The sequence below is a fragment of the Dama dama genome, chromosome 23 (genome assembly GCF_033118175.1).
Source record: "Dama dama isolate Ldn47 chromosome 23, ASM3311817v1, whole genome shotgun sequence".
Taxonomy (NCBI): domain Eukaryota; kingdom Metazoa; phylum Chordata; class Mammalia; order Artiodactyla; family Cervidae; genus Dama; species Dama dama.
In genome coordinates, this window is record NC_083703.1 from 64368942 (window position 1) to 64396509 (window position 27568).

Sequence of the window (27568 nt, forward strand, 5' to 3'; positions counted from 1 at the left end):
AGGCCTCTAGGGATTGGGATTGGATGGGCCAAGGCCCACTGGTGGCGAGTATGAGTGGATGGAAGCTTTTGGCAGGGCTAGAGTGGGTCAGTGTGTTGTCACCAGGTAACCAGAAGTGTGTGGACCCCCAGGGAAAATCATGAGGCGGGTGCTTCGGAAGATCGCTCAGAATGACCACGACCTGGGGGACACGTCCACTGTAGTCGACCCATCCATCATCACCCAGCTCTTCAGCCACCGCTGCATGACCATCCAGTGAACAAGACCCTGCCTGGAACCCAGGATTACCCCCTGCTTGGCTTTCCAAAGTTTTGCCCCCTCCCTGTCCCCATCCGGGAGTGCTGAGGGCCAGTGCTGACCCACAGCACTTCCCTTGTCCAGCTGTCTGGGACTGAGGACCATCTTTGCCTCAGGGTGGCGGCAACTTCCTGCAACCGCCAGGCAGATGCCAGAGGGCCCAGGTCAGCCTCAGGCTGTGCCCCTAGACTGCAAAGAACCCTTGGAGCCCTGAAGGGACCTGAAGGTCATGTCCCAAACCCAAGTTAAGTGTTCAGTGGGCAAATGAGGGCATGGGTTGAAACAGGGAAGCAACTCTAACCCTATGTCATCTCTCTCAGGAAGCACCAGTACTTATCTTGGGCGTGCACTTGCCCTGAGAAATGCCTGTTTGTGACTCCTGAAAAAGTAATTATTTTTTAAAACACTTTGTTGCTTCTCTTGTGGGTCTGAATTCCCTTTTGTACCAGATGGCAGTGCCTGTCTGCCATTTGTTCCAGGGGCTCTGCAGGCAGGCTGAGTTTCCAGAGAGCTTTCAGATCATTTGTGTCTTCGAAGGAGTACATGTGTTATGCTCCCAGGACTGGGGGAGCTCGCTTTTCTTGTCCTCTGTTCCCAGCCTCCCCTGAACAGTCTTGCCCATGAGAGACGTTCTCAGATGAAGCTCTCTTTTCCTACCCCAGTTGTACTCAGGCCCTGTGGTTGTAGGAATAAAGTCTGTGACTTCATGAAGGTGGTAACTTGCTTTCTCAGTGTCTTACACGGTATATACTTACTGGCTGCTCTGTGTGGGGGATGGGAAGGGGAGTGATTTTCCTTAGGAATACCCCAATATTCCTTCCAGAATTTTGGGTCTAGGCAGTGCTAGGCAGGGCAATACCGGAGACCCAGGTTTGATCCCTGGGTCGGGAAGATCCCCTAGGGAAGGGAATGGCAACCCATTCCAGTATTCTTGCCTGGAGAATCCCATGGACAGAGGAGCCTGACAGTCCATGGGGTCACAAAGAGTCAGACATGACTAAGCAACTAACATTTTCATTTTCACCAGGGCTTCCAGGCCCTTTGACAAGCTCCTGAGCTAAGCAGGAAAGCAACTAAAGCCACATTATAACTGTAATGCTTGACCACGGTTGCTCTCCCTGCTAGAGACCATCTCTCTTCCCTGTGATCCTGTGGGAGCATTAGTGAGTGACTAAGGACTGAAATTTCAGGGTCCTATCCATAGGATCTGGAGCTAGGGAGACTGATTATAGCCGAGTTCCTTCCCCTGCTCCAATCTATCTGAAGAGGGCTGACTAGGATTATAGCTTCCTCCCCTCAATGTACAAACAAAGGAATCATAGAATCAGCAAAGTAGTTTTATTTAAGGCAGAGGTGGGGAAAGGCTGTGCCCCCACCCTTTCCCTCCCACCCCTCAGTCCTAGCCCAAGTCCAGAACCTGCTGGAAAGGCTGAGAAGGGGCTAACAGGAGAGTGGCAAGGTTATGGACCCTGACCTCAAATCAGTTTCCTTTCAGCTGTATCTACACCCTGAGGTTTTAGGGCCATCTAGATCGCATCTAGGAGAAACACAGCTTTTCTGGTTCTCAGAAGGGAAAGCTGGGGGCAGGGGGTGGGGGGGGAAAGATACCCAGCATTTGCCCTTCCTGAGAGACCAGCCTTCCCAAGGTAAGGGGAGGGCAGCCCCTCAGGAGGGCAGGTGAGGAATAATCAGTACAAAGCATGGAAGGTCTTTTGAGTGAAGTCCGGGCAGGCCTGGCTGTGCTCTCACACAGGGTATGGGTTGTCCAGGACTGCCACTCCAGCTGCCACACCACCATCTGCATGCTCAATGGCTTTGGTTCGAAGCAGATGTCCCACGTGCTTGTTCATCACAAGTGTCTTTCCCTCCCTATAGAAATGGGAGCAGGAGACACACAACTCCATTACCTGGACTCAGCCCTCAAACCCAAGACCTTCCTTGGTTTCAGCTGAACAGTACATGGGTGACTGACTACACCTGAAAAAGTGCTAGGATTTCTGAATCAGATTTGGGATTGCATCCTAGTGTGGATATTATTAGCTCTGTCTTTGAAGCAAGTTACTCAGCCTTTCTAAATATCAATTTCCTCAATTTAAAACAGGGATAATACCTCTCACTTTGTAAGATGGTGACAAGGATTAAAGAAAACCATAAAAGCATTTAGCATGATGCCAGGCTCACATTTCATCTTCTGTAGCTCTATATTTCCTTCTCTACCTCTCTCTCAAGATGGCGGTAAGAGGTGGAGAGGAATTGGCAGGCAGAGATGCTGTAAGTTGGAGAAGGAAATGGCAACCCACTCCAGTACTCTTGCCTGGAAAATCCCATGGATGGAGGAGCATGGTAGGCTATAGTCCATGGGGTTGCAGAGAGTCGGACACAACTGAGTGACTTCACTTCACTGGACACTGTATGTGGAATGGTTGGAGGGGAAGATTATAGAGAGGGCAGGCCCTGGTGGGGAGCATGGTAGGATCTGGTATTCCTTTCTTGCTCTGATCTTGGAGTGAGTATTTTGCAGGAAGTGATCATTAGGGACCAGAAACTGTTCCTTACAAATTCCCCAGTTGTCTTCTTCCTGATTCTTTAGTGCTCAAGTCCAAGCCCAGGAGCCACTCAGCTTTTCAAAGCCACTGTTTATCCTCTAGCTGGCCCATCCCACCTTTCCCCAGCATCCCAGGTGCTCTGGGACTGGACCTAAACTTTTCTTCCCTGGGGTCTCCTAATCCAGGGTTATATTTTAGCCATCTTGATATCACTTGGAATTTCCTTTATAGTTGCAAAGCACTTGCCATCTGGACTTCATTTGAGAGCCTTGTGAGGTAGGCAGATCTTAGGTCCTTGGCCTCATTTACTACATAAGGAAACATGTTGCTTGGCTCACCTGACATAGACCCCGAAAATGCCCAGCTCTGAAATGCACTGGACCACTCGGGCAGGGCTGCCGGGTCGCAGTAGACAATTCTTAAAAGGTTCGGGTTCGATCTTCTCCATGAGGATGTAGGAGGCTCTCTCCTCACTGTCCTTCAGCCGCTCCAGGGATTGTACCATCTCCTCCCCGTATAGGTTGTTACCTGCAATTTCACTAACCAGTCATCCTGGACCCTCTGCCCACCTTCTCTACACTGTACTCCCACTTCTAGGGCCATGTGGGCAGGTCAAGAGCATCAGTTCCTGACACCAGCTCAGTGAACCCAGGGCAGACTTGTTCTCCAAGGAGAAAAATGTCACCTTCAACAGGAGAGCTCTTACAAAAGTGAACACGCTTCCCACCATATCATCCTGCCCTGGTTCTCCTCTTACCTGACTATGGCTGTTCCTTCTCAGCCTCCCTGACTGGCTCCTGCCCCTCTTAAATGATGGGGTTTCCAAGGAATCATTCCTCTATCCTTGTTCTCTCCTCCATGTACACACTCTTTTTCAGGGAGATCTCTTCCAAGGCTTCATCTATAGTCTATAACTTGTTAACTCCCAAATCTTTAGCTAAAGCTCCCTGCTCTAAACATCACAGATATCCCAGGGGCTACCAAATCCAACTCAGCATGTCTGAACAGAACTCATTACTTCTGCCTGGGTCTGCTCCTCCTGGGCCCTCTTACACTCAGTCAAGTGAAAGGCATTCCCGAGTCACTGATCTCCTCCCTCTCCATTCACTAACTCGAACACGTCTCTTCAGTCTGTACTCCACACTGTCACAGGCTCTGGCCCAGCCTTCTGCATTGCTCTTCTGGACAACTATACCAGCCTCCTCTATGGTCTCTAGGCCACCAATGTATCCCCGCATTCCAGGACATGCTCTACCATGACTGAAACACGGATCCATCATGTGTCCAACCCCTCCTTTAAACTTGCTAATGGCTTCCCACCACCCATAGGATAAAGCCCAATTTCCTACATATATTCAACATCCTTTATAATCAGGTCCCAAGCCATCTTTTCCAAACCAAATCATTCCCTCTCCCACCTCCCATGCTGCACTCCAGCCTCAGGAGTTAACTTGTTAACCTCCAAACATGCCACACTTCCATGGACCAGTGGAAGCCTAAGCCTGAGGTTGCTCCTTCTATATGGAATGCTCTTCCCCCTTTTCTACCTGTGAAATGCCTACCCAACCCTTAAGGCCAAGATAAAAAAAAAAAAATCATCTCTGGATCCATGAGGCAGATATGACCCCTGCCCTCAGGAGTTCAAACCAGGCAGGAAGGTCTCCAACCTCCTGATATGCCCTCTCCTGCGCCCCCACGGGCACCCCAGACTACACTTGCCCACACCCTTCAGTGCTGGTTAATCACATCCCGTGGTGCTTGGGCATTTCTGTAGTGTAGAGGTCATCACATTTGCCTCACACTCTCTTGTGCTCCACAGCACGTGATCACAGGGTCTCCCAGGACACTGTCCAAGGTGGGGAACCTGTATCAGTTCCTCCCGTATCCTCTGGAGCCTGGAACTGTGGCCACAGCAAGTGCAGGTCAGCACTGGTGACCTCCTGCAACCCCCTTCACTGAGCAGCCCTGCGAAGGGGGCACCACCTACCTCCACCCTCTCTCTGAGGCTTTAGCACGAAGCTGCTAGGGGCAGCAATGGCCTTGGTGATAGCCTGGTCCCCTTCTTCACCCTGGTAGGAGGCAAGAGAGCAGTCAGTAGCAGTCTTAGGCAAAAGAGCACACTGCCAAGGTCCTGCTGGTTGTGCAGAGCGGCATCAGAGGAGGAGCAGGAAGAGGAAGGGCCATAAAGCCCCTTAGGCTGGATGCTACTAGCTAGATGAGACAACCCCAGTGAACCCCTCTGTAGCAGGGAGTACCAGCTTTCTCTGGCAACAGTTCAGGAGTAGCCCGAGGCCTGAAACCAGGTACAGATTCTCCTCAGTTCTTGCTGTCTACCTCAGCCCCCTTCCCTGGTTAGCATCCCCATTTCCACCTTTGCTGAGGGAGCTTACAATGGATTCCAGCCCCACTTCCCAGGGCTCCAGGGGACCTCAGAGCATCACTGACTCAAGTCCAGCCCAGTGCCAGCTCCAGCCTCCCCAACACATTGGGCTCTGGGTCCCCAGTACTGAGGAGGCCTGAGCTGGGAGAAGTGGGCTGTCCACGCACCAGGTCTAGTGAGTAGAGGCCAGCAAAGGTGGCTCGGAGGCGGGCCACAGCCTCAGGCTGCCCGGGGAGCAAGGACTCCAGCACGCCCACTCTGCTCAGCTCCTGCTGCACCTTCTTGGTCCCGGCCAGCTGGGTGGCAATGTCCGGGCACTTGACAGCACATGACCTCTCCAGGAGCAGGCGTGCTTCCCAGTTCTGCGGAGTGAAGACACCAAATGTAATTCTACTTTGACTTTGGCTGACTTTTAGTGAGCATCCATCAGGTGCCAGGTATCCTCACATGCATCACCTCCCAGGGCCCGTGTAACACACTTGTGAGGCAGGTGTGGCCTCCTCCTAACATGCAGGATTCTTGCCCTTGGGGAGCTCACAGCCTAGCACGATGACACATGACTGTAACTAAAAGGGGAAATGACAAAAGGTGAAAGGGTGAACAGTGGATGAGGAGGTTTGAAAGGGGAGGAGACACTTGTTTATGAGCTCAGCTTCCTATTGTACTACAAATAAAATACAAACTGCTGTTCTTCTCCTGTAAGGGGATCCTGTAAGGACCTACTTCTTGTCTCCTTTTCAACTTCATTCCAGGCTCTCCCTTCACCCCACTCCCACTTTCCAGCCACACAGGTCTGTCAGTTTTCAGACACAAACGTCATATCCACCTCAGGACCCGCATTTGCTGCATTTCCCTCTGCTGGGATTCTTGTCATTTTGGCTTTTCTAATGGATGGTTGAATCCTTTTCATCCTTAAGTCTTGGCTCAAAGTCACCTTCTCAAACCACCATATTTAATGTGATTTCTCCATAATTCTCTATTGTTTCACCCTGTTGTTTCCTCCAGCTAGGAAAAAAAAAAAAAAACTTTTTCTACTTTTGTTTACTTTCTGATGACCATCCCCCTGAGCACACTGTGAGCTCCATAAGAACTGGACTCTTGTCTGTCTCTCATTTCCTATTGTATCCCCAGTGTTTAGCACAATGCCTGAAGCTTTGCAGGTGCTCAGTAAATATATTGTTGTTTAATGAGGGGAAATCTGAGAAAACAGGGAGAGTGACAGGTGAGACTCAACGGGGACGAGGTACTCAAGTTAACAAAGTAATGTGAGCAAAGGTCTGCAGGTGAATAATCGCAGGATGAACAGTCTGGTGGGCCAGGAGTTCAGGGTGTGAGAGGCAGGGAAATGGCAGAGGGCCATGCCCCACTCCCCCACTCTAGCCCCACTTCTAGGGCACCAGAGGGACAGTCTGTCCTTGACTCCAGACCACAACAAACTGCCCGCAGCAGGATCAGGGCCAAAGCCAAAAGAGCAACACCACCACCCCATCCCACTCTCACCCCCACACATGATGTCCTTCCTCTGATGTTCACCTACCTGCAGCACCTCTGCCTGGTCTTCATCAATAACCGCAGACACCTAACAACTAAGCTAGTGTTCTGGGTGGAGATAAAGGTACCCTGCATGTCGGAGATTAACCCAAGAAAGTACCCCATTGTGCAAAGGAGAGAAAGCAAAACTCAGAGATGAGCAGGGAACTTGCTCACTGTCTCCTAGCAAGTCACTAAGCCTAGTGGATTTGTCTCCATGTCTAAACCTGGCCTGAGTTTCTCAGTTCCTAAAAATGTTCTCCTTGTGCATTAATTTCCTTCCTGTTAAATCTAAATAAAGTTTTCTTTGGCCCTTTCCCTCAAGCCCCTTGTCCTAGAACCTGGATCCATTTTTCCCAATAGATAGTTTCTCTCTTCTCTAGTCAGCAAGTTCTAACCACTTTCTAGAGGAAAGGACCTTCTAAAGAGCTGCCACCTCTGTGGAGCTGCTCCCTGTACAGGATGGGCCTTAGAGAGGATCTTACACTCAAAGAATTATAGATCCGGAAGGACCTCCCTCAGTTTTCTAGTATAGTCCCCTCAGTTTACAGGAACTGAGCCCAGTAAGATGCAGGATCCTGCCCACGGTCACCCAAAGGTGGAGTCAAACCCTCAGGACACCCAGACTACTGCTCATGGTATTTTCTAACTTATTTTCTCCTTTACCTTCTCCCAACTGAAGGCAGGGCTTCCTATTAGCTTCTCCATGCTGTGGATCAGGGGCAGGAGGAAGAGAATGATATGCTAGGAATGACACTGGACTGAGAGGCAGAAAGCCTGGGAGCTTCCTGTGGGACCTTAGATAAGCCCCGGCATCTCTCAAACCTTAGTTTCTCCATCTATATAATGAGGATAATTATACACCTCATACGGTGTAAGGATTAAATGAAACAGTAGATGTGGAATGCAATTTTGAAACTACATGGTAAGAGAGCAAGCTAAGGTGATATCATTAGTGTCATTAGTATGAATGGACAACAGATAAAAACTTTTGTATGCAGATAAAAGAGAAGAAAGAGCTGGCAAGAAGGAACTGGTCACTGGTGCAGTGGAACTGGTTTGTATTGGCTCGTGAGAGCTGATTGTGCCTATCTCTTCCCAATTCTGTTCAGAGATGTTAAGTTGGGTAGCTTTGAAATTGGTCATGATGGGAGTAGTTATAATAGAAATCAGCAAATGCTATAAATAAGGGTGTGCCTCCCCGGAGAGATTATGGTTACACATTTACCAGCATAACCCTAGAAACTAAGGTGAATGGCTGAAGCATTGTGGATTCCTGAGGCTTTAGATTCTAGCAGACCGTGTGTGTTTAGGGAGTGAGAGGTAGCAAAAAGCTTGTGGGAGGATAGGAAGTTCCCTCAGGAAGAACTGAAGCCAGGGCTCAGGGAAAAACCCAGGTTGTTATGATACGTGTTGAATCTCTGAGGAACAATGGTGGGTCCCAGGAGGCAAAGAGTGGTCTAATGGAAAGCACCAACCTGTAGACTGTAATGACTTGGCATGTAGCCATCCCGGAAGTAAACCACAGCAATCTCCTGGCCGTCCCTAGAAGACAGGATGGAAAAAGCTGCTGTGTTAAACTAAAACTGATGTGTTCAGTGGTTCAGTCTATTTCAGGGTGCATCAAAACACCTTTGACTTCTTTGAAAGTCAGCCCATGGGGGTAGCCTGAACAGGGATTCATTGGAAGCATGTAGTAAACACCTACACCATCAGTGCTTCCACTAAAAACTGGAAGGGGAAATGCTCGCCAATATTTCCAGATCTAGAGTCATTCTAGGAAGGCCGCAAGGAAAAAAAAGAAGGTGACCAGAATCAAATTAGGTAAACTTTGAAAAAGTGGGCTCAAAATTCCCGAGCAGCAGAATCATAGTGCTAGCAAAACACACTTGTATTTACACTGCTTAAAGTAGCTGAAACCAGGCTGAGGTTTTTTTAAATGGTAGCGGGGTGAAGGTGGGCAGATGCCAAATATGAATCTAGTTAAGCTACAGACTGTATTTTGGAACTTCTTCCCCTTTTCTTTATTTGATATTGTTTGATATATCTGGAAAGCAAATTAATGACTTTGTTTTGTTAAGATAAAAGCACATTTTGAAAATAGTTAAGTGTGAAGTCCCTGGCAGCCCTGTGGCTAGGACTCGGTGTTCTCACTGACAACGGCCTGGGGTTCGATCCCTCATCAGGGAACTGAAATCACTCCAGCTGCATGGCATGCACCCCCCCCCCCCAAAAAAAAAGGAAGAAGAAAAAAGAAAAGAAAATAGTGGCATTGTGAAATGTCAAGAGGTTCTTAATTTTAAGAATCACAAATTTTCAGGTCTAAATATGTGATATTAATACAAAAGTCACCTGGTGGACTTCTCTTGTGGTCTAAGAATCTGCCTGTCAATGCGGGGAACAGGGCTTCAGTCCCTGGTCTGGGAGGATCTTACACACACACCATGGAGCCCATGCTCCACCATAGGAGAAGCCACTGCAGTGAGAAGCCTGAGCACAGCAATGAATGGTAGCCCCCACTTGCTGCAACTAGAGAAAGCCTATGAGCAGCAACAAAAGACCCAGCTCAGCTAACAATAAAATAAATGTCAATCTTTAAAAAATTAAAAATATAAAGTCAAGTCACCTGGTGGTGGCCCATAAAGTGAAGCATGGGGCCTGGCTTGGAGCACAAATCTAGGCCCCTTGAAGTCTTGCCTGAGACCTCAGGAAAGCAACTCCCAGAACCAGTCAAAGAATGAGCTGGCTACTCCTCTTCCTTCTTGACTACCCAACCCAATTGCCCAAGTCTGACTTGACCAGCCAAGAAGGGCAAGAAAACTTTGAGGAGCCCAGAGGCATATGGAAACCAAGGTTATCCAGAATGTCAATAGCTCTGATACAACCCTCTAGAAACAGAACTTGGCTTCTCCAAAACTGCCTGGGAAGGTGGGATATTTTTAGTGCTCACCCTAAAACTCAGAGAGAAGGAAGCAAGCCATCACATCTCCCAGAAGAAAGGGTCATTTAGGAAAAGAGGGTGGCAGGATGAGTTTCCCAAATTAGCCCTCTACTGGATCCTTGGGAATGCTCCTTGGACACTTACATAAATAGTCTTCGGTCTTGGTCTAGAGACCCCTTTTCAGAGACATCTTCGAACCTTCGTCGGATTACATGGATATTCCTGAGAAAGATGGGCAAGGGTCAGAGAGAGTGGCTGCTCTGTTCTGACTGGCTCTCCGGGGGCCACACACACAGGTCTCCCCTCCTTTACTTACCTGGCCAGTAGCTCATTCTCTATGGCACGCTGGTCAAATATGTTCCTTTCCTTCTCTTGAGCAATCAGTAGCACCTGAGCACTGGGGAAAGAACACACGTGGCCCCAGGTGACCCCATCCCACCCCCTTCAGCACTGAGAATGAGAACACAGCTTCCCTGAAAGAGTAGACATTCTCTCATCTCAGGACTGCCTCAGGCACAGATACCTGAGGTTACAACACATTATTTCCTGAAAGTAGAAAACATGAAAAAATGGAGATCTCTTTGTTCCTTCTCTAGTAGGCAGATGTAATAATGTCAATTTTCTGTGCAAACCAAAATTTAGATTTAAAACCATCTCAAAAACCCAAGAGGACTTTTTCTTAGAATTTAACATAATGATTCTAAAATCTTCTGGAAGAGTAAAGAGGTGAGAGTTGTTGTTTAGTAGCTAAGTCATGTCTGGCTCTTTTGTGACCCCACCAGGCTCCTTTTCCATGGAACTTCAGAAGAGTATTTTGTAAAAGAATAATGGGGTTTGGGGCTTAATGACCCTATTATTAGATTGTGAAACATATAATAAGACAAGGCCCTATTACTAGATTGTGAAACATATAATAAAACAATGTGTGGTTCTTGAATAAAACACTAGAATAGCTCAGCAGAATCCTACAGAAACTCTAAAGAGCAAATTATGAATAAGGCCTTATTTCCTGGGGCCTCCCAACATTTCTGTGTGGCACATGGGGCCATGTTTGGTTCCACAGTATTAACAGGATCACTGGGGCTTACCTGGCCTCTTCCTTTCTGCTTATCCACATGTTTCTTGAAAGAGCAAGAGCTCAAGGACTCAGGGAAATGCTACGGCCAAAGAACTGTCTGTTTGATTACCAATCAAGCTATTTTCAGTTGTCAAAGACACGTCCAGTCCCCAGCCAGACTCTCTTAGGGCCAAGGCTCAGCAGTACCAAACTCCATTTTTGCTGTAGCTATACTGCACTGTGCCCAAGGCTTCTTGCTAAGACTCTTGAAGCGTGGGCAGACTTGGCTTAGGATTCTAAGTGTGGATTTCTGACCTACTGTACTTGGCCTCTTGTCTGTCTGTCTCTGCTTCTCTCTCCCTCAACTAAACCTCTTGGGCTACACTTTAACTGACTCTTCTCCACTTAGCTAAAATATAGGTCCTGCTATGACCCCACTCCTAGTCAGCCTGAAATCTCTTGACATCAGACCTGATATTAAGCTGAGTCTTGGCTTTGAGCTGTGTGTCTGAGAGGCAAGCTAGGTGCTTTCAGAAGCCATCTTGCCTGGAGAGAGTCCTGAGAGCCAATGACCTTGCTCTTAACTTTGTAGCCTGATCTGCTCTGCTCATGAGTGGGAATGTGGCACTTAGCCCAGGCTGGCCCACCTCCAAGAAGAAGCGGAGGAGGAAAGCTGTAGGTTAAAGTGGAACTGCATGCTCTGGTTAATGAAGTCAGCCTGCCCCCTGCCAAATAATTGGACTCAGACTCGGAAAACACTCTACCTCTTCCTGCCTTTAGTTCTGATAGTCTGCTGGGAGCAGGACTGGGAGAGTGTTCAGCTAAGGAAGGTGAAGCGGCAGGAGCTTGTTGACTGGGAGTGGGCACCCTGAATCCCAGTCCTGCCAGGGACCTATGGTACACCCTTGGGTAAGTCAGTTTCTTTCCTTGGACCCTGATTTCCCCATTTATAGGTAAGAGAGATAACTAGGTCATAGTTGCCAATCTTTACATTAAGAATCATCTCTTCTTATCCCTACTCATTCTAACCACAGACACTGTATTTTGAAAGTGTTTGAATAAATGTATAAATTGAAATCACAATTCATTTTTCAGGCTTAATTTTTTACAATTCTTTTTAAAAAGTATGAGATAACTGACAAAAACTCATCTGCTCTACAAATGCTTGCACCTCAGTTTTTCAGTCTACCCTATGGGACCATTCCTCTTAGAAGAACACTGTAACAGAGAGATCACAGGCGTTCAGTTCAGTTCAGTCACTCAGTTGTGTCCGACTCTTTGCGACCCCATGAACTGCAGCACGCCAGGCCTCCCTGTCCATCACCAACTCCCGGAGTCCACCCAAACCCATGTCCATTGTGTCGGTGATGCCATCCAACCATCTCATCCTCTGTCGCCCCCTTCTCCTCCTGCCCCCAGTCTTTCCCAGCATCAGGGTCTTTTCAAATGAGTCAGCTCTCTGCATCAGGTGACCAAAGTATTGGAGTTTCAGCTTCAACATCACTCCCTCCAATGAACACCCAGGACTGATCTCCTTTAGGATGGACTAGTTGGATCTCCTTGCAGTCCAAGGGACTCTCAAGAGTCTTCTCCAATACCACAGTTCAAAAGCATCAATTCTTCGGTGCTCAGCTTTCTTTATAGTCCAACTCTCACATCCATACATGACCACTGGAAAAACCATAGCCTTGACTAGACAGACCTTTGTTGGCAAAGTAATGTCTCTGCTTTTTAAAATGCTGTCTAGGTTGGTCGTAACTTTCCTTCCAAGGAGCATGCGTCTTCTAATTTCATGGCTGTAATCACCATCTGCAGTGATTTTGGAGCCCAAAAAAATAAAGTCTGACACTGTTTCCACTGTTTCCCCATCTATTTGCCATGAAGTGATGGGACTGGATGCCATGATCTTAGTTTTCTGAATGTTGAGCTTTAAGCCAACTTTTTCATTCTCCTCTTTCACTTTCATCAAGAGGCTCTTTAGTTCTTTTTCACTTTCCGCCATAAGGGTGGTGTCATCTGCATATCTGAGGTTATTGAGGCTTTAGAGGCAGATAAATATGAATTCTAAACTTTCTAGTTGGGTGACTCTGGGTAAGTCATTGCAGCCTCTCTGGGCCCTCAGTTTGCTCTGCTATATAATAAAACTAGAACTCTTTAAATGGTAGTTATTATTACTATTGTTATTATTGAAAGTACTACATAATGAGCCTCAATGAGTGTTTTTAAAGCATTTTCCAAATCTACGGTTTCATTTAATTCTCAGTACCATCCTTTTAGGTGTTATTATTATTACCTCCACTTTACAAGTGAGGAACCCAATGTTCAAAGAAAAGAACAGACTTTAGCAAAGGTCATATTTGGATCAGCAGAAGTACCTATTTGACTCTCAAAATGAGGGAATCCACTCTTGGCTCAGGGATCCCACACCTCCTAATTACCAGTGCCTAATTTTGAGCACACAATTCTTTTCTCTCCATATTATTCATTATTCACGTCTCTAAACCTCAGTTTCCTCATCTTTAAAGTGGGGGAGATGAACAGTATCTACCTCAGAGTATTTGAAACGAGGATTCACTGAGATCCTGTCTGTATATGAAGTGCTTAGCACAGAGTGTGGCACTAGTGGGTGCTCATTAAGGGTTAACTGATAATGCTATGTTAACATTGCAGTAATTGTCAGTACAGTGCCTGCACATTCATCCAGAAGTCACTTACCTAGCATCTTTACACATCTGGAACACAGGTGAGAAATAAGAAGGAAGCAAAAAAATGCCTCTGAACAGTTAAAACAGATACTATAAAATCCCTAGATCAAAGTTTATGCATTTACTCATTAAAGAGGCCCTCAAACATAACAGATCAATTTCTTCCCCAAACTATAACAAATCAAAAAGGAGGTATAGGAATGGGAGTGGAGGATTCTAAAATTCAAGCCCAATGACAGCAGTTAGAAGTAAGAGCTGTTAGTGGGGAGACAGACAGAAAAACCATGAAGAGAATGAATAAGAGCTTAAAGCCTAACAGCTGGGTTATTAGCGCAGGCAAACAGCCTCTCACACCGCTCGCTCTAAGCAGCATCTTTGCATTACATCAAGATGCAATCAGTGACAGTCATAATGATGACCTGGAGCCAACAAGAAAAGATTAAATTATCATCAAAGATTAAATTATATCACCTCTTACTTAAGAAGGAAGAAACTCCAGTAAAACTCCATTAAAACAAGTTTGACACGCCAAAGTGTAAGCTTCTATTTCAAGAAAAATTCCCTCATTTCCTAATGATGTCAGGCAAAGAAGTTACTGTATCCATGAATGCTGAATCTAAAGCAAGATTCTGTTGCCACTTTTTCTTTCCCTTACTTGGCTGAGCCGTAGAGCTCCCAGGCTTTGGCAATCCCCATGGCCAGTCCCTTGCTTGGATTATTGGAGAGGATCTTGGCAGCTTCTTTGGTCTTACCCAGGACACTGAGAACATGTCTGTTGAGAGAGAGATGTCTTAGCAATTGGATGGGCCTTGAAGACTCTTCAGCCTGTGACTCATAGACACTTAGTGGAAGATCACTTTGAGCATCAGCTGAGCACTAAGAAACATCCTACCGCGATGCCCTCGGAGGATCTGCCTCAGGCTGGAATGTGCTGGGCTGCCTGAAGCCTGGCGGCTGGTGTACACACCAGAGGAGCCCTGAGACCCTGTGTTTCCACTCCATACCAGCCTCCCAGTGAACTGAAGCCCCTTTCCCTGAGCCCCACCTGCTGTCTGGAATCCTGCTACAGACTGTGTGCAATCTCAGAAACCTAGAGCATTACTACTGGCTAGATATGGATGCTGCTAGGGGCCAGCCTTCAGAAGCGAAGCCCCTGTTCCCTCTCTGCCTTGGCCTCTGACCTCCTTTCAGGACTCTTTCTTACCTCAGGGCCCTCACAAACACTGTTCCTTCTGCCTGGAACAGTGACTTACACAAAGAGGGGGCGGGATGAGATGAATCAAAATCCCTTCTCTCTCTGACATACCAAGACCTAATTACAAGTAGAAACTGTGTTATGAGGTGGAAACACATGACCCAAGGCCTAGGAGGGTACAGTCAGCATCGGAGATCCCTGCCCCTACCTGTGATTGTAGGCTCATCAGGCTGACACCTCACCCGTGTGCCCAGGACTGCCCAAGGGACTCACCGATGCACAGCTGGGGTCCGGGAAGCTAGGCCCCCAAAGCTGGCAGAGATGGTGTTGATTTCAATCTGTTTCAGGGCTGCGGAGCCATCTGGGTTGCATTGGAACATGTAGTCTGAGCGATTCAAGCCCAGGAACACGGTCTAGGGGAAAAACTGAAGGCTTAGGACATTTGCCCAGGGGCTGACCCCGAGGGCCTACCCACAGAGCTGACAGGAACCGTGAACTGTATGCAGAGATTAGAGGGGCCAGCTAACACTCCCAAACCCAGTGGAATCATTCTTCTGGTCATCCCAGGATTGGCCACTAATGTATAAACCCCATGGGGACCAATGAGAGGCAGATTCCCATGAGCTCAGTGACTAGGCCAAATTTTTCTCGTCAAAAGAGAGAGAAATGGGAAGGGCAGGTCTCAGACCAGGGTGGAATGGAGAATGGTTACCTGGGCAATGCCTTCTTTTAGGACTTGCTTGTGGATGGCAAAGAGACGAGCAGTAAAGTTGTCCCTTTTGATGGTGCTGGAAGAGGAAGCAGAGTATTTTCTAGGCTACATGGGACATTAAAGGCCAAGGATTTCCACAGTTTCCTGAATCCTCTCTAGGTCTACTGGCCCAAACTTGAATACCCACACCAACCCCATAGAGAACAGTAGTTTAGAACCCAGCTCTAGAGCCAGATGACCTGGGTTCAAATCCCAGCTCTCCCACTCACTAATAGGCAACCTCAGACAGTCACTTCACCTCTATGTTTCAGTTTGTTCATCTGAAAAAGGAAGAGAAATATAAATTTACAACATAGAGGAGTTATTGTTTAGTCGCTGAGTCATATCCTACTTTTATGACCCCATGGACTGTAGTCCCCCAGGGTCCTCTGTCCATGGGATTCTCTAGGTAAGAATACTGGAGTGGGTTGCCATTTCCTTCTCTAGGAAATCTTCCACCCCAGGGATTGAACTCACATCTCCTGCATTGGCAGGTGGATTCTTTACCACTGAGCTACCTGGGAAGCTCACCATAGAGTTGTGGTGAAGAGGAAATGAGATATTGCATGTATAGAACTGAACACAGAGTCTGGCCCCAAGAATTCAAGCATATGCCATGACCATTCTGTAGTTGGTAAGCTTTCTAGGTGATCTAACATTAACTCTCTATAGCTTCCCCTACATTCTGATATCTCCCAGGACAAGTCCTATCCGCCTCTTGTTTGGCAGCCTCAGATTAGAAGACAGCAGTTATGCCTGGTGCCTCAAAAGATTTTTCTGACTCTAAATATCCTCATTTTTTTCTTCAATGAGTCCTCATAGGAAGCCTTTCATATCTGGGTCAGATACCCTCGTATGCACTCCCACAGCACTGTGGACCTCTCCTGTAGAGCACTGACTACAGTTGTAATTTTCCATTTTATTTGTGTGATGGTTAGTGTCATCTCTCCTGTTTGACATGTCTGTGTTGGCTCATGCTCATGGACAAGTGTGCTGCTGTGACACGGGACATGAGGTAGAACCCATCAGTATGGTTTTCTGTAGCCTTAGGAAGAGACACCCACAGGTAAGTAACTTGTTGCCTCTAAAGATTCAGGCAGGAATCTCTGTGTATCTGCTCAAGCCTGACTCTCAGGCTCACCTTGTTACAGGGTCCCCACTGAGCCCATGAAGCTCAGGCCTGCCCTGAAGTTCCTCTGCTCCCCATCGGCCCTCTCAGGGGTCTCCCAGCCCCTCATAAGGAGGAGAGACACCAGCTGGGCTTCTGCCTCTAGCAAAATTGAGACACGTTTACCCCTTTTTCAAGAGATGCTCCCCTTTGACCCTAGGGCTAGGCTGCTATTGCAGCTGTGATCCTGGCCTTTTCTCCCTTATAAGCTGAGGTTTGTGTGTATTTCGGAGGAGAAGATAATAACAAAGGCAGGGGTTGCAGAGTTGGGCTACAGGGAAAGTCTCACATGTAACTGCAGCTTCAGGGTAACGGTCATAAATCAGACTGCTCATATTTCCCCACAATCCAGAGTCACAGGTACAAAATCTCGGCCTATCCCAAGAAAGACCTGAGGAAAATGTACTGGAGAAGTTTGTACACTCATGATTCAGTGGATGTTTAGCTCCCAAGTCAATGGTTTCCGGGGGTTTCCCTGGTAAAGCTCAGCTGGTAAAGAATCTGCCTGCAATGCAGGAGACCCTGGTTCAATCCCTGGGTCGGAAAGATCCCCTGGAGAAGGGAAAGGCTACCTACTCAAGTATTCTGGCCTGGAGAATTCCATGGACTATCCCATGGGGTCGCAAGGAGTTGGTCATGACTGAGCAACTTACATTTCACTTCACTTTAATGGTTTCCAAACTTCTTACCATTATGAACCCTTCTCCTATTCACCGTCACACCAAATTGCATATTTTAAAAAGATTTGTGTTTAACAAAATAAATGTTTTTGATAAATTAATCAGACATGCAATTATATTTATGTGTGTGTATATATGTACATTCTCTCTCTCTACACACACACACACACACACATTTAATTCTAATTTCATTCTAAAATAAAGAAATGTCCATTGCCCCAGGGCCTCAAGGGAAAAAAGAAGTTAAGAGAGAAGAGACAAAGAGGGGTGGATGGAATGAGCCATTTCAGGGGTTCTGTATCCTCATGAACTGGGTGTGGCCCAGTATGCACCCTGTCTCACCCAGAATGAGAGGCCTGAGGTGACAAGAAAGAGCCACTACTTAAGATGAGTAAAAAAATCTGACTTTAAACCCAATAACCCCTCCTGCCCTCTGTTTTCTCCAAAACTAGGCTGCATGCATGCGTGCTAAGTTACATCTGACTCTGCAACCTTATGGACCACAGCCCACCAGGCTCCTCTGTCCATGGGACTCTCCAGGCAAGAATACTGGAGTGGGTTGCCATGCCCTCCTCCAAGAGATCTTCCCAATCCAGGGATCAAACCCGAGTCTGTTATGTCTACCTGCATTGGCAGGCAGGATCTTTACCACTAGCGCCACCTGGGGAGCCCTGACCTCTAATTCCAGATGGAAATTTCAGTCTTCAGAGCAGGGGGCAGGTCGCAGGTCAGAGAATTACAGAATGTCAGCATTGGAATGGATCTTAGATTTAGGCCAACCTCCCTTATAGCTCAGTTGGTAAAGAATCTGCCTGCAACACAGAAGACCCCAGTTCAATTCCTGGGTCAGGAAGATCTACTGGAGAAGGGATGGGCTATCCACTCCAGTGTTCTGGCCCAGAGAACTCCATTGACTGTATAGTCCATGGGGTCACAAAAAGTCAGAAATGACTAAGCAACTTTCACTTTCACTTTCCCATTTTACAGATGAAGAAATTGAGGCCCAGAGAAAGAAAGGGGACTTGCTTGAGGCCATATAAGTAAGTGGTAGAGCCAGGGTTAGAAGCCAGCTCTTCTGACCTCTATTCTATTAATTTTTCTTTCTCTTGGAGAGTACCTGTCCCCCACCACAAAGTCACTTGCCCGGGTAATACCTCATGAGTCCCAGTCTTCCAGTCCCTTAGCTCTAGCATCTCCTGCCCACCCCACCGCCCCCGTACCTGGAGAGAGTCCGCTCCAGAAAGACAGCGTTCTGGCTGACCGCATCCACCAGCAGGTTGAAGTCCGCCTGCACTGCATAGGCCTGCTCCAGCAGGGCACTCGGGACCCGGGAAGGGAAGAGTGTGAAAGGAGCATAGCTCACCACCTGATCAAGGAGAGAGAGTGGGCATGGGTAGAACACCTGTGAGTGTGTTGTCTTCCTGCAAACATAACCCCATGGAAAGTGTGCCCCATATTACTGAAAACACACAAACTGCAGACTACTGGTTACCTCTGGGAAGGGAGGGAGAACAGGATGAGGAGTGGGTATTAAGGGAACTTCTAGACCTTGTTTTTGGCCAATTACTTCTTATTTTTAAAAAATGTAAACAGATAAAAAATTACAAAGTCTAGACAAATAAGCCAAAAAATTATGGAGCATTGACTGTATGCTCAGTACTGTTTTAAATACTTTACATGGATTCATCATCTAACCTTTTGAGAAAGATACTATTATTATCTATACCTACTAAACAGATAAGGGAACTAAGTCCCAGAGAGGTTAAGTAACATGACCAAAATTATGCAAGGTTATTAAGTGAAACTGGGATTTGAATCATGATGGTTTCTAAACAACCACCACACCCACCCACCCACACACACACATACACACACTTCTCCTAGCAGGTTCACATCCAAGCCAGTGCCCTTGCCTTCTGGTTGAGGGAGAGAGAGAGTCCCACAGGTACAGCTGTAGCAGAAGTGGACTCTGGCCCCCAGAGGAGAAGCCAAGGGTGGTTTCCCCCCAGTGTTGGAGATGGTGACCCAGGTTGCCAGGCCTGGGATTCATTCAGCTGCATTCTGAGTTCTCTGGACTTTGGCAGAGTCAGGAAACCCAAATACCACCTAGAATACTATTTTTAGGAGGGGATAATACATTCTGAGATTTCCAACAATAAATGACCTAGAACTTGGGAAAGTGAAGATGACTTTGTGACTTATATTACGACTTTGTGCTTATATTATATTATGAAGCATCACTGAGTCTATCCTCTGAGTTAATATCAGTTTGTCATTATGGTAGTATAAGTTAATGGTGTTTGAAGTTGGCACTTATATATTTATTTTTAAAATATTATTATTTTGAATAGATAATACAAACACATAAATTAAAAAAGACATAGTGAAAAGTATGTCTCACTCTCACCCTGTTCCCAATGACCCAGGTCTCCTCCCCATGGTATACTCATGGAATCATGAGTATATATATCATGCATTCATGATCATGCATGTGTGCTCAGTCATGTCCGATTCTTTGCCACCCCATGAAAAATGATATACCAGTGTCTCACATATCCTTCTAGACTAATGTGTGTGTATACATACATATTTTCTCTTTTTTTAACATGCACAAAAGCATATAATATGTACATTGTTGTGTCCTTTGCTTTATAAATATTTCAGAGACATTTCCAAATACATTCCAGTAGAACACTTTCATTATTTTCAGTGGTTCTATAGTATTCAATTCTTTGCATATACCATAATTTATTGAATCTAGCCTTCTAGTATGAACATCAATGTTGTTTCCTTCTCTTCCCCTCCATTACAAATAGATGCTTCAAGAAACATCCCAGAATATACATTCTAGAAACACTAATGAAGGAAACAGAAGATGATTCAAAGAAATGGAAAGATATCCCATCCTCTTAGATTGGAAGAATTAATATTATTAAAGTGGCCATACTATCCAAACCAACCTATAGATTTAAAGTAATTCCTATCAAAACAACCATGATAGTTTTCACAGAACTAGAACTAGTAACCTTAAAATTTATAGGGAACCATAAAAGACCCTGAATTGCAAAGCAACCCTGAAAATAAAAGAACAAAATTAGAGGTATAATCCTCTCAGACTTTAAACTATACTACAAATCTAGAGTAATTAAAACAGTGTGGTACTAGCACACAAACAGACATATAGATCAATGGAACAGAAATAGAGAGCCCAGAAATAAACCCATGCACCTATGATCAGTTAATCTACAACAAAGGAAGGAGGAATACACAGTGGGTAAAGATGGTGTCTACAATAAATAGTACTGGGAAAACTGGATAGCCAAATGTAAAACAATGAGATTAGAACATTCCCTCATACCATATTCAAAAATAAACTCAAAATGGTTTAAAGACCTCAAGATAAGCCCTAAAACCATAACACTCCTAGAAGAGAACTTCCCAGGTAGTGCAGTGGGTAAGAATCTGCCTGCCAACACAGAAGACATGGGTTTGATCCCTGGTCCAGGAAGATTCCACATGCTGCTGAGCAACTAAGCCCGTGTGCCACAACGACTGAAATCTGCATGCTCTAGGGCCTGCAACAAAGAGTCACCCATACTCTCTGAAACTACAGAAAACCCTTGTGTACCAATGAAAACCCAGCTCAGCCATAAATAAATAAAATTATTTTAAAAAAAGACAAAAAAACTCCTAGAAGGGAACATAGGTGGAAAACTTTTGACATAAGACAAAATGAAAAGACAACCTACCTAAAGGGAGAAAATATTTGTAAATGATATGACTGACAAGGGGTTAATATCTAAAATTTACAAACAGCTCATATAGCTAACTATCAAAAACCAAACAACCAATCAAAAAATGGGCAGAAGACCTGAATAGACATTTCTCCAAAGAAGACATACAAGTACATGAAAAGATGCTCAAGATTGCTAATGAGAGAAATGCAAATCAAAACTACAATGAGATATCACTTCACACCTGCCAAAATAGCTATCATCACAAAGACTGAAAATAACAAATTTTGGAGAGGATGTGGAGAAAAGGGAACACTCATACACTATTGGTGGGAATGTAAATTGTTTCAGCCAAGTATAAAAAGCTAAAAACAGAACTACTGTTTAATCGAGCAATTCTACTTCTGGCTATATATCTGATGGGAATGAAAAGACTAATTCAAAGAGAATTATAATCCTAAAGCCAGAGGCAGAACTTTTACAGTATCAGTCTGCCTTAGGTGACAGTCATTCTCATTCACTTGGGCCTCAAACCAGTTATTAAATTTGGACTCTCCACCAGGCCCTTAACTAGGTTCTGGGCACACAGAGACAAAAGAGATGTAGCTTGGTAAAAAAAAAAAAAAAAGATGGTGGCAGCTTTTTAGACACTAATGGGGATAATCATAAGGTATGTGTTAAGTCACAGAAGAGCTTAACACACTTCTTTGTGTAAAAAAAATGGGAGAAAGGAATATATACATATTTTCTTCTTAAGAGTAAGGTAACAAAGAATGAACAAGAATGATGAAACACAGGTTGCCTTTAAAACAGGAGAACTGGGTGGTTAGGGAATGTGGAAAGGAAGACTGAACTGTAAACTCTTGCACCTTCTGAGTTTCAAACCATGAAAATGTCTTACCTGGTCACAAAAAAAATTCTTTTTAAAGGGATGAGATTTTTTGTTTGTTTGTTTTAAGATGTGGTTTAGAATAAGCAGTTCCACTTTTATGTATCAACCCTAGAGAAACATTCATACAGGTGCCCAAACAGGCATGCATGTGATTGTTCCTGGTAGGGCTATATGTAATCATAAAACATGAGAAATCACCAAAATAGCATCCATAAAGTTAAACTGTGATCCATTCACACTTGGAATACTATGCATCAGAATGGAGTTGGAAAGAGTTCTAAGGCAGATTGTTAAATGAAAAACAAACACATATGTCATAGAATAATGTACTTGATCCAGCTAGTTTCTTATAAACTATATATAATCGACCCGTGAACAACAACGGGTTTGAATTGCACAAGTCCACTGACACATAATTTTTTTCCACAGTAACTACTACAGTACTACATGATCTAAGGTTGGTTGAATCTGTGGATGCTGAACCTCTGATACAGAGGAACCACGTATATGGAATGGCGACTGTAAGTTACACGCAGACAGATCTTCAACTGTGCAGAGGGCTGACACCCCTAATCCTTGTGTTGTTCAATGGTCAACTATATTTCTTTATATATGTGCATGCTAAGTCACCTAAGTTGTGTCCAACTCTTTGCAACACTATTGACTGTCCACAGGATTCTCCAGGCAAGAATACTAGAGGGGATTGCCATGCCCTCCTCCAGGGGATCTTCCCAACCCAGGGATCGAACCTGCATCTTCTGTGTCTCCTACATTGGCAGGCGGGTTCTTTACCACCAGTGCCACCTGGGAAGCCCTTCTTTATATACTTATATATGTATATAAATGCACAGAGAAAAACCTGGAAGGATATACCACAAACCAATTACAGGGAAGGTAGTATGATTAGGGGATCTTAAAAAATAAGTTTACTGGACAAGGTGCTTCATGTGAATTATCTTCTAATTCTCTTACCAACTTCATAAGGTAGGTCCCATTATTATCTCTTTTTTATATTTGAAGAAACTGTAGCTGAGAGAGGCTAAATAACTTGCATAAGTCACAGTTCAAGCTCTTTAGACTTAAAGTTGATTACTCAACTTAAAGCATGATGCTTTTCAATATTACAGAGATAAATTTAGAGATAAATTTTATAGAGATAGAGATAAAATTAAGATAAATTAAGATAAGATAAATGTATCTCTTACAGAGATAAATTTAAGCTACTGGAAAAAAAAAAAGCAAAAGACATGTGGGCTTTAAGTCCAAAGGAACTGCCTCCAGCCTAGCAGAAGCCTTGTAGGATCTAAGCTGTGTGGTCAGTGCTGAGAAGAGGGGTCAGAGGCTTACATCGGAGGAGCTGGGTGCCTGTGAGGTCCTCAGCAACACACCCTCAGCCAGGGCCCGGTCCACAGCCTGCCTTGCTAGCTCCTCCAGCTGCTGTTCATCCTGCAAGAGGCTCCCCCAGCCGGTGGCCATCCCAACCTGCAACAGAAGGAGAGAGGAGGGCTTAGTGACAGATGGCCTGGGGCCCAGCAACTGGAGGGTGGTACAGGGAATAGAACACTGGCTGGCAGCTCCTAACAACTTCCATGAGCGCAGAATGGAAAGTCTGACGAAGCATTTCCATTGACAGTCTCTCTTTTGAGTCCTAATACAATGACGGCATTATTCTCCCAGTAAGGAAGTGGAGGCTCAGAGACATGAAGTGACTTGCCCAAGATAATGACTAGCAAAACCTGGACTTGAACCCAGGTCTCTGAACTCCCATCCCAATGCTTTTCATTGGAGAGAGAGGCGCTAATGTCATCTATGACTGGGACAAGTTCTTTCTCTTCCCAGAACTGCAGGTTCTCTACCTGTGAAATAAGGGGTCTGAACTAGACCGTGGTTTCCAAACCAGCTGAATACTCTGCAGAGTTAGGAAAAGACTACAGATCCTAGGCCTTGCTAGAGATTCTGATTCAAGAGATCTGAGCAGAGGGAAGGGCTGAAGCTCTCTTTTTAAAATAAATATTCCTGGAATGGGAACCACTGCAACATATTGTTAATTCCCTTTCTAGCTCCAACAACCCACATAGGCAGGTTTCAAATAAATTATGCAAAAGTAGGGGAAAGGAGCCCGCTGAGGAATACTATTAAATGCAAATAAGGTGAAGCCCCCCTCATACTAACCAGAGGCAAAACCACTAGCAGGAAATGATGACATTCCTTGTATGGACATCTATCATCGCAGAACCAAACACAGAAAACATTTCTGAGAAGTCAAATTAGCAGGATAGGAATAACTGAAACCCAAGTTCCCAGTGTAATAGGAGTCCCACTGGCTGCCAGAGACACATCGGGTGAACCAACTCACACTTTGACACTCTCTGACTTTGCAGCAGGCCCCAGGGGTTTAAGAAGATCTGGAAGAAAAATTATGGACAGAACACGGCTGCTCAGCTCAGTGGTCACAGGAAGAGAGCTGGAGAATGACCTCCATCATATTCGGCTCCACCCCCCACCCCCCATGACAGAACTGGTGCTAAACCAATCATGAAAGTCTGTGGGCCTCAGCACAATGTATTGAAAGAATGAGCATGAGATTTCAAAAGGGTCTTCTCAGGTGAGACACGGATAAGGGCAGTCATAGTAGAGAACAAAACTCTGGGGTCAGTCAGATGGGTTTGAAGCCATAATAATTACTTCTTTTATAAATAAGGACACTGTGTCGATTAAATGAAAAAAAAATTTGTGTGCAGAGCCTTAGCAGTGTTTAGAGTTTTATATGCGGGAGCTTCTTTTCTGGCTGTACCCATTTTACAGTGAGAATACTTGTCAGAGGTAACGCAGCAGCCTGGTGGCAAAGCCAAGACTAGCACCTGTGACTCTGACTTTAGAGCAATGGAACCCTGATGCTGCTGCTGCTGCCGCCAAGTCACTTCAGTTGTGTCTGACTCTGTGCGACCCCATAGACGGCAGCCCACCAGGCTCCCCCGTCCCTGGGATTCTCCAGGCAAGAACACTGGAGTGGGTTGCCATTTCCTTCTCCAGTGCATGAAAGTGAAAAGTGAAAGTGAAGTCGCTCAGTTATGTCCGGCTCTTCGTGACCCCATGGACTGCAGTCTACCAGGCTCCTCTGTCCATGGGATTTTCCAGGAAAGAGTACTGGAGTGGGGTGCCATTGCCTTCTGCGATGGAACCCTGCAGTGGCCCCCATCTCTTCACAGCTCTGGGATTCCAACATCTCTGCCTGCTGTTGGCCTTTTGTTTAGCTGGTAAACACTGACTGGCATTTAATGCCAGGTCCCAGACTGAGGATGTAAAGAAAGATAAGACAAAAATAATTACTCTGAAAAGTACTGATTGGGCCCTTTCTCATTCTACAGTCTCAACCCTTCTTGTGACTTTGTTTTGCTGATGACATCAAATCTGTAACTTTACTATAGTGCTTTTCCTGACCTTCAAAGGAGAATATCCAACTGCTTACTGACAGTCTCCATAGAACCAGAATAGAATGTATTGTCTGCCCATAAATCTGCTCCTGCTCTTGATGAACCCCACCCAGGCACCCAAAGTGAAAGTCGCTCAGTCACATTTGACTCTTTGGGACCCCACGGACTGAATTCTCAGGCCAGAGTAATGGAGTGGGGAGCCTTTCCCCAGGCACCCAAGCCTTGTGTATTCTTGTTGCCTACACCCTTTCTGCCCAAATCCTGTGGATTCGAAGTATATTGTACTCTGAACTCTTTGACTTCTCTCCACCTCCACTGTTAGCAGCCTAATTCCCACTACTGCCATCTACCCGCTAAGCACCGAACAGGTTCGGAGAAATGTATCTTCAGGACACACCAGTTTCTTTCCCGCTTCCAGGCCTTGGCATTTGTCTCTTTGGGACAATCCCCACCCCTCCCGACCAGCGTTCACTACTTAAGTTTCAGAAGCTGTCCCTATTCCCCGCCCCGGGCTTCCTTCTGCAGCTCATTGATTTTCCCTGTACGGTAAGGAATAGGGGTCTTGATTACTTCTCTAGCTCCAGCGCCTACTACTGAATTCGATGAATGTTAAATGAATGAATGGTGAATGAATGACAATCTGGAGCCGGATCACCAAAAGCCTTAACACGCCCACAAGAAAACCCGGTCGGACTTTAAGCCAAGGGCCAGGTCAATTCTTGCGGGAGGCCGAGGCCAACAACACGGTCTCCTGCCCAGGCTTGCCCCATCTCCTGGGCCCGCTTGCTCTCAGTCAGGGCAAAGTTTCGTTCTAATCGTTTCTCCTTTTGTTGTGTTTGCTAAGTCTGCTAAGTCACTTCAGTCGTGTCCGACACTGTGCGACCCCATAGACGGCAGCCCACCAGGCTCCCCCGTGCCTGGGATTCTCCAAGCAAGAACACTGGAGTGGGTTGCCATTTCCTTCTCCGTTGTTGTGTTTAAAGAAACAAAAAACAAAGAACTCAACAACTCCGGCTCTAGCCTCACCGGCATCGAGTCCCCGACACCAGCCCGATCTGCAGTGAGATCTGGGGAATCTGGAATCAAGAAGCACCAGCCCCACCCGCTCACTGGACACCCGTTTCCAGGTCCCTGCCATGGGTGTGAGCGGCAACATCTCCCGGCCACCGGGGTTCCGATCGCTGATCAGACCCCTCCCTCGTGTCCTTCCTCCCGAAGAAACGTGACCCTTGCGGGCCGCCGTTACTGTGCCCCAACCTACTCTTCCCGTCGTCCAGCCGCGCTCCTTACTCTGGCCTCCGACGCCTTAACGAGCTTCAGGGGGCGGGGCCTCGAGGAGACCCAACGCGCTTGCGCGGACCTCCCTGGCGGGGCTTAAAGAGCAGGGCGGGGAAGGAGGCCGGTACTCGCGGAGTTGGACGGTGGCTGGGAGGGGGCAGTCCGTGGCTGGACCCAGGCGGCCGGGACTTTGGGAAAGAGGGGAGGGTAGAGCACATAGGGCGTCAGAGCTGGCAATTTCTGGTGCAAGACGGGGGAACCCGGTAGCCAAAATGGGCCAGTCACTACCTTGGGGACACACAGTTGGTGGTAGGTGTGGTCATAGAGGCCAGAGAGACAGAGACCCGCGCAGGGTCCCACAGCACATTGAAGGCTGAGCCAGTGTTGGAACCCAGGCTTCTGTTTTTTACTTAACTGGGTTCCAGAAAACAACACCCGATTTCTCCAGCCATGGGGCAGCTTCAGGAAAAGTCTTAATGGCAGAAGCAAAGTAGTTTCTCATTTTTCCTGCAGTTTTAAAGTTAGGAACTTTGAGGGTGATCCAGTGCTTCACAAAATGTCCAATATCACTTACACCAGAATCTTCTGCAGTTTTGTTTTGTTTTTTTAATACAGATTTTTGATCCCTATCCGTCCTCACCCTTTGGCAGCGCCCAAGTTATTTTAACTTTTCCTTCCTTCTGGGTTGTGATAGGTTCTTCTCAATGTGAAGCACCTGATATGAATTTTAATTAAACTGAATTTATCCGTCTAGGCTCTGGGGAATTAACCATGAGAAAGACAGAGCCCCTCTTTTTACATCTAATTATTAAAGGTAGATAGGTAAAGGAGGGAAGCCTTCCAGGGTCTTGAAGGATGGGTAAGAATATGAAAGCAGTGAAGGAAGTAGGGGTGGAGGTGAGAGGCAGGAATGGGGACAGTGTACCAAGTAGCTGGAGCAGAAACAACAAAGGCAAATAATGAATGTGGCTAGTTTTGTT

At 46.1% G+C, this 27568-nt stretch overlaps 2 protein-coding genes across 3 annotated transcripts in view; one reads left to right on the plus strand and one right to left on the minus strand.

The window, feature by feature from the left end:
* The window catches only part of ACSS2 (acyl-CoA synthetase short chain family member 2), a 45461-nt gene extending 44457 nt beyond the window's left edge, over window positions 1-1004 (plus strand). The window contains exon 18 of the mRNA XM_061127126.1: window positions 132-1004. Within this exon, the coding sequence (XP_060983109.1) occupies window positions 132-259 (128 nt within the window). The 3' untranslated portion in view covers window positions 260-1004. The remainder of the gene's footprint in view (window positions 1-131) is intronic.
* A 616-nt stretch (window positions 1005-1620) lies between these two features.
* Window positions 1621-26675, minus strand: GSS (glutathione synthetase). 2 transcript variants are annotated; one of them, XM_061127127.1, is made up of 13 exons: window positions 26572-26675; window positions 23224-23358; window positions 18471-18616; window positions 15364-15439; window positions 14925-15064; window positions 14112-14228; window positions 10011-10091; window positions 9839-9916; window positions 8232-8298; window positions 5391-5585; window positions 4831-4912; window positions 3182-3371; window positions 1621-2166 (listed from the first exon to the last, which is right to left on the minus strand). In XM_061127127.1, the coding sequence occupies exons 2-13, from the start codon at window positions 23350-23352 to the stop codon at window positions 2043-2045; spliced, it is 1425 nt and encodes a 474-aa protein (XP_060983110.1). In that variant the 5' UTR covers window positions 23353-23358; window positions 26572-26675; the 3' UTR covers window positions 1621-2042. The 2 variants fall into 2 exon arrangements, with proteins under 2 accessions (XP_060983110.1, XP_060983111.1); XM_061127128.1 differs by having other exon boundaries at window positions 26601-26636.
* Window positions 26676-27568: the final 893 nt, after the last annotated feature.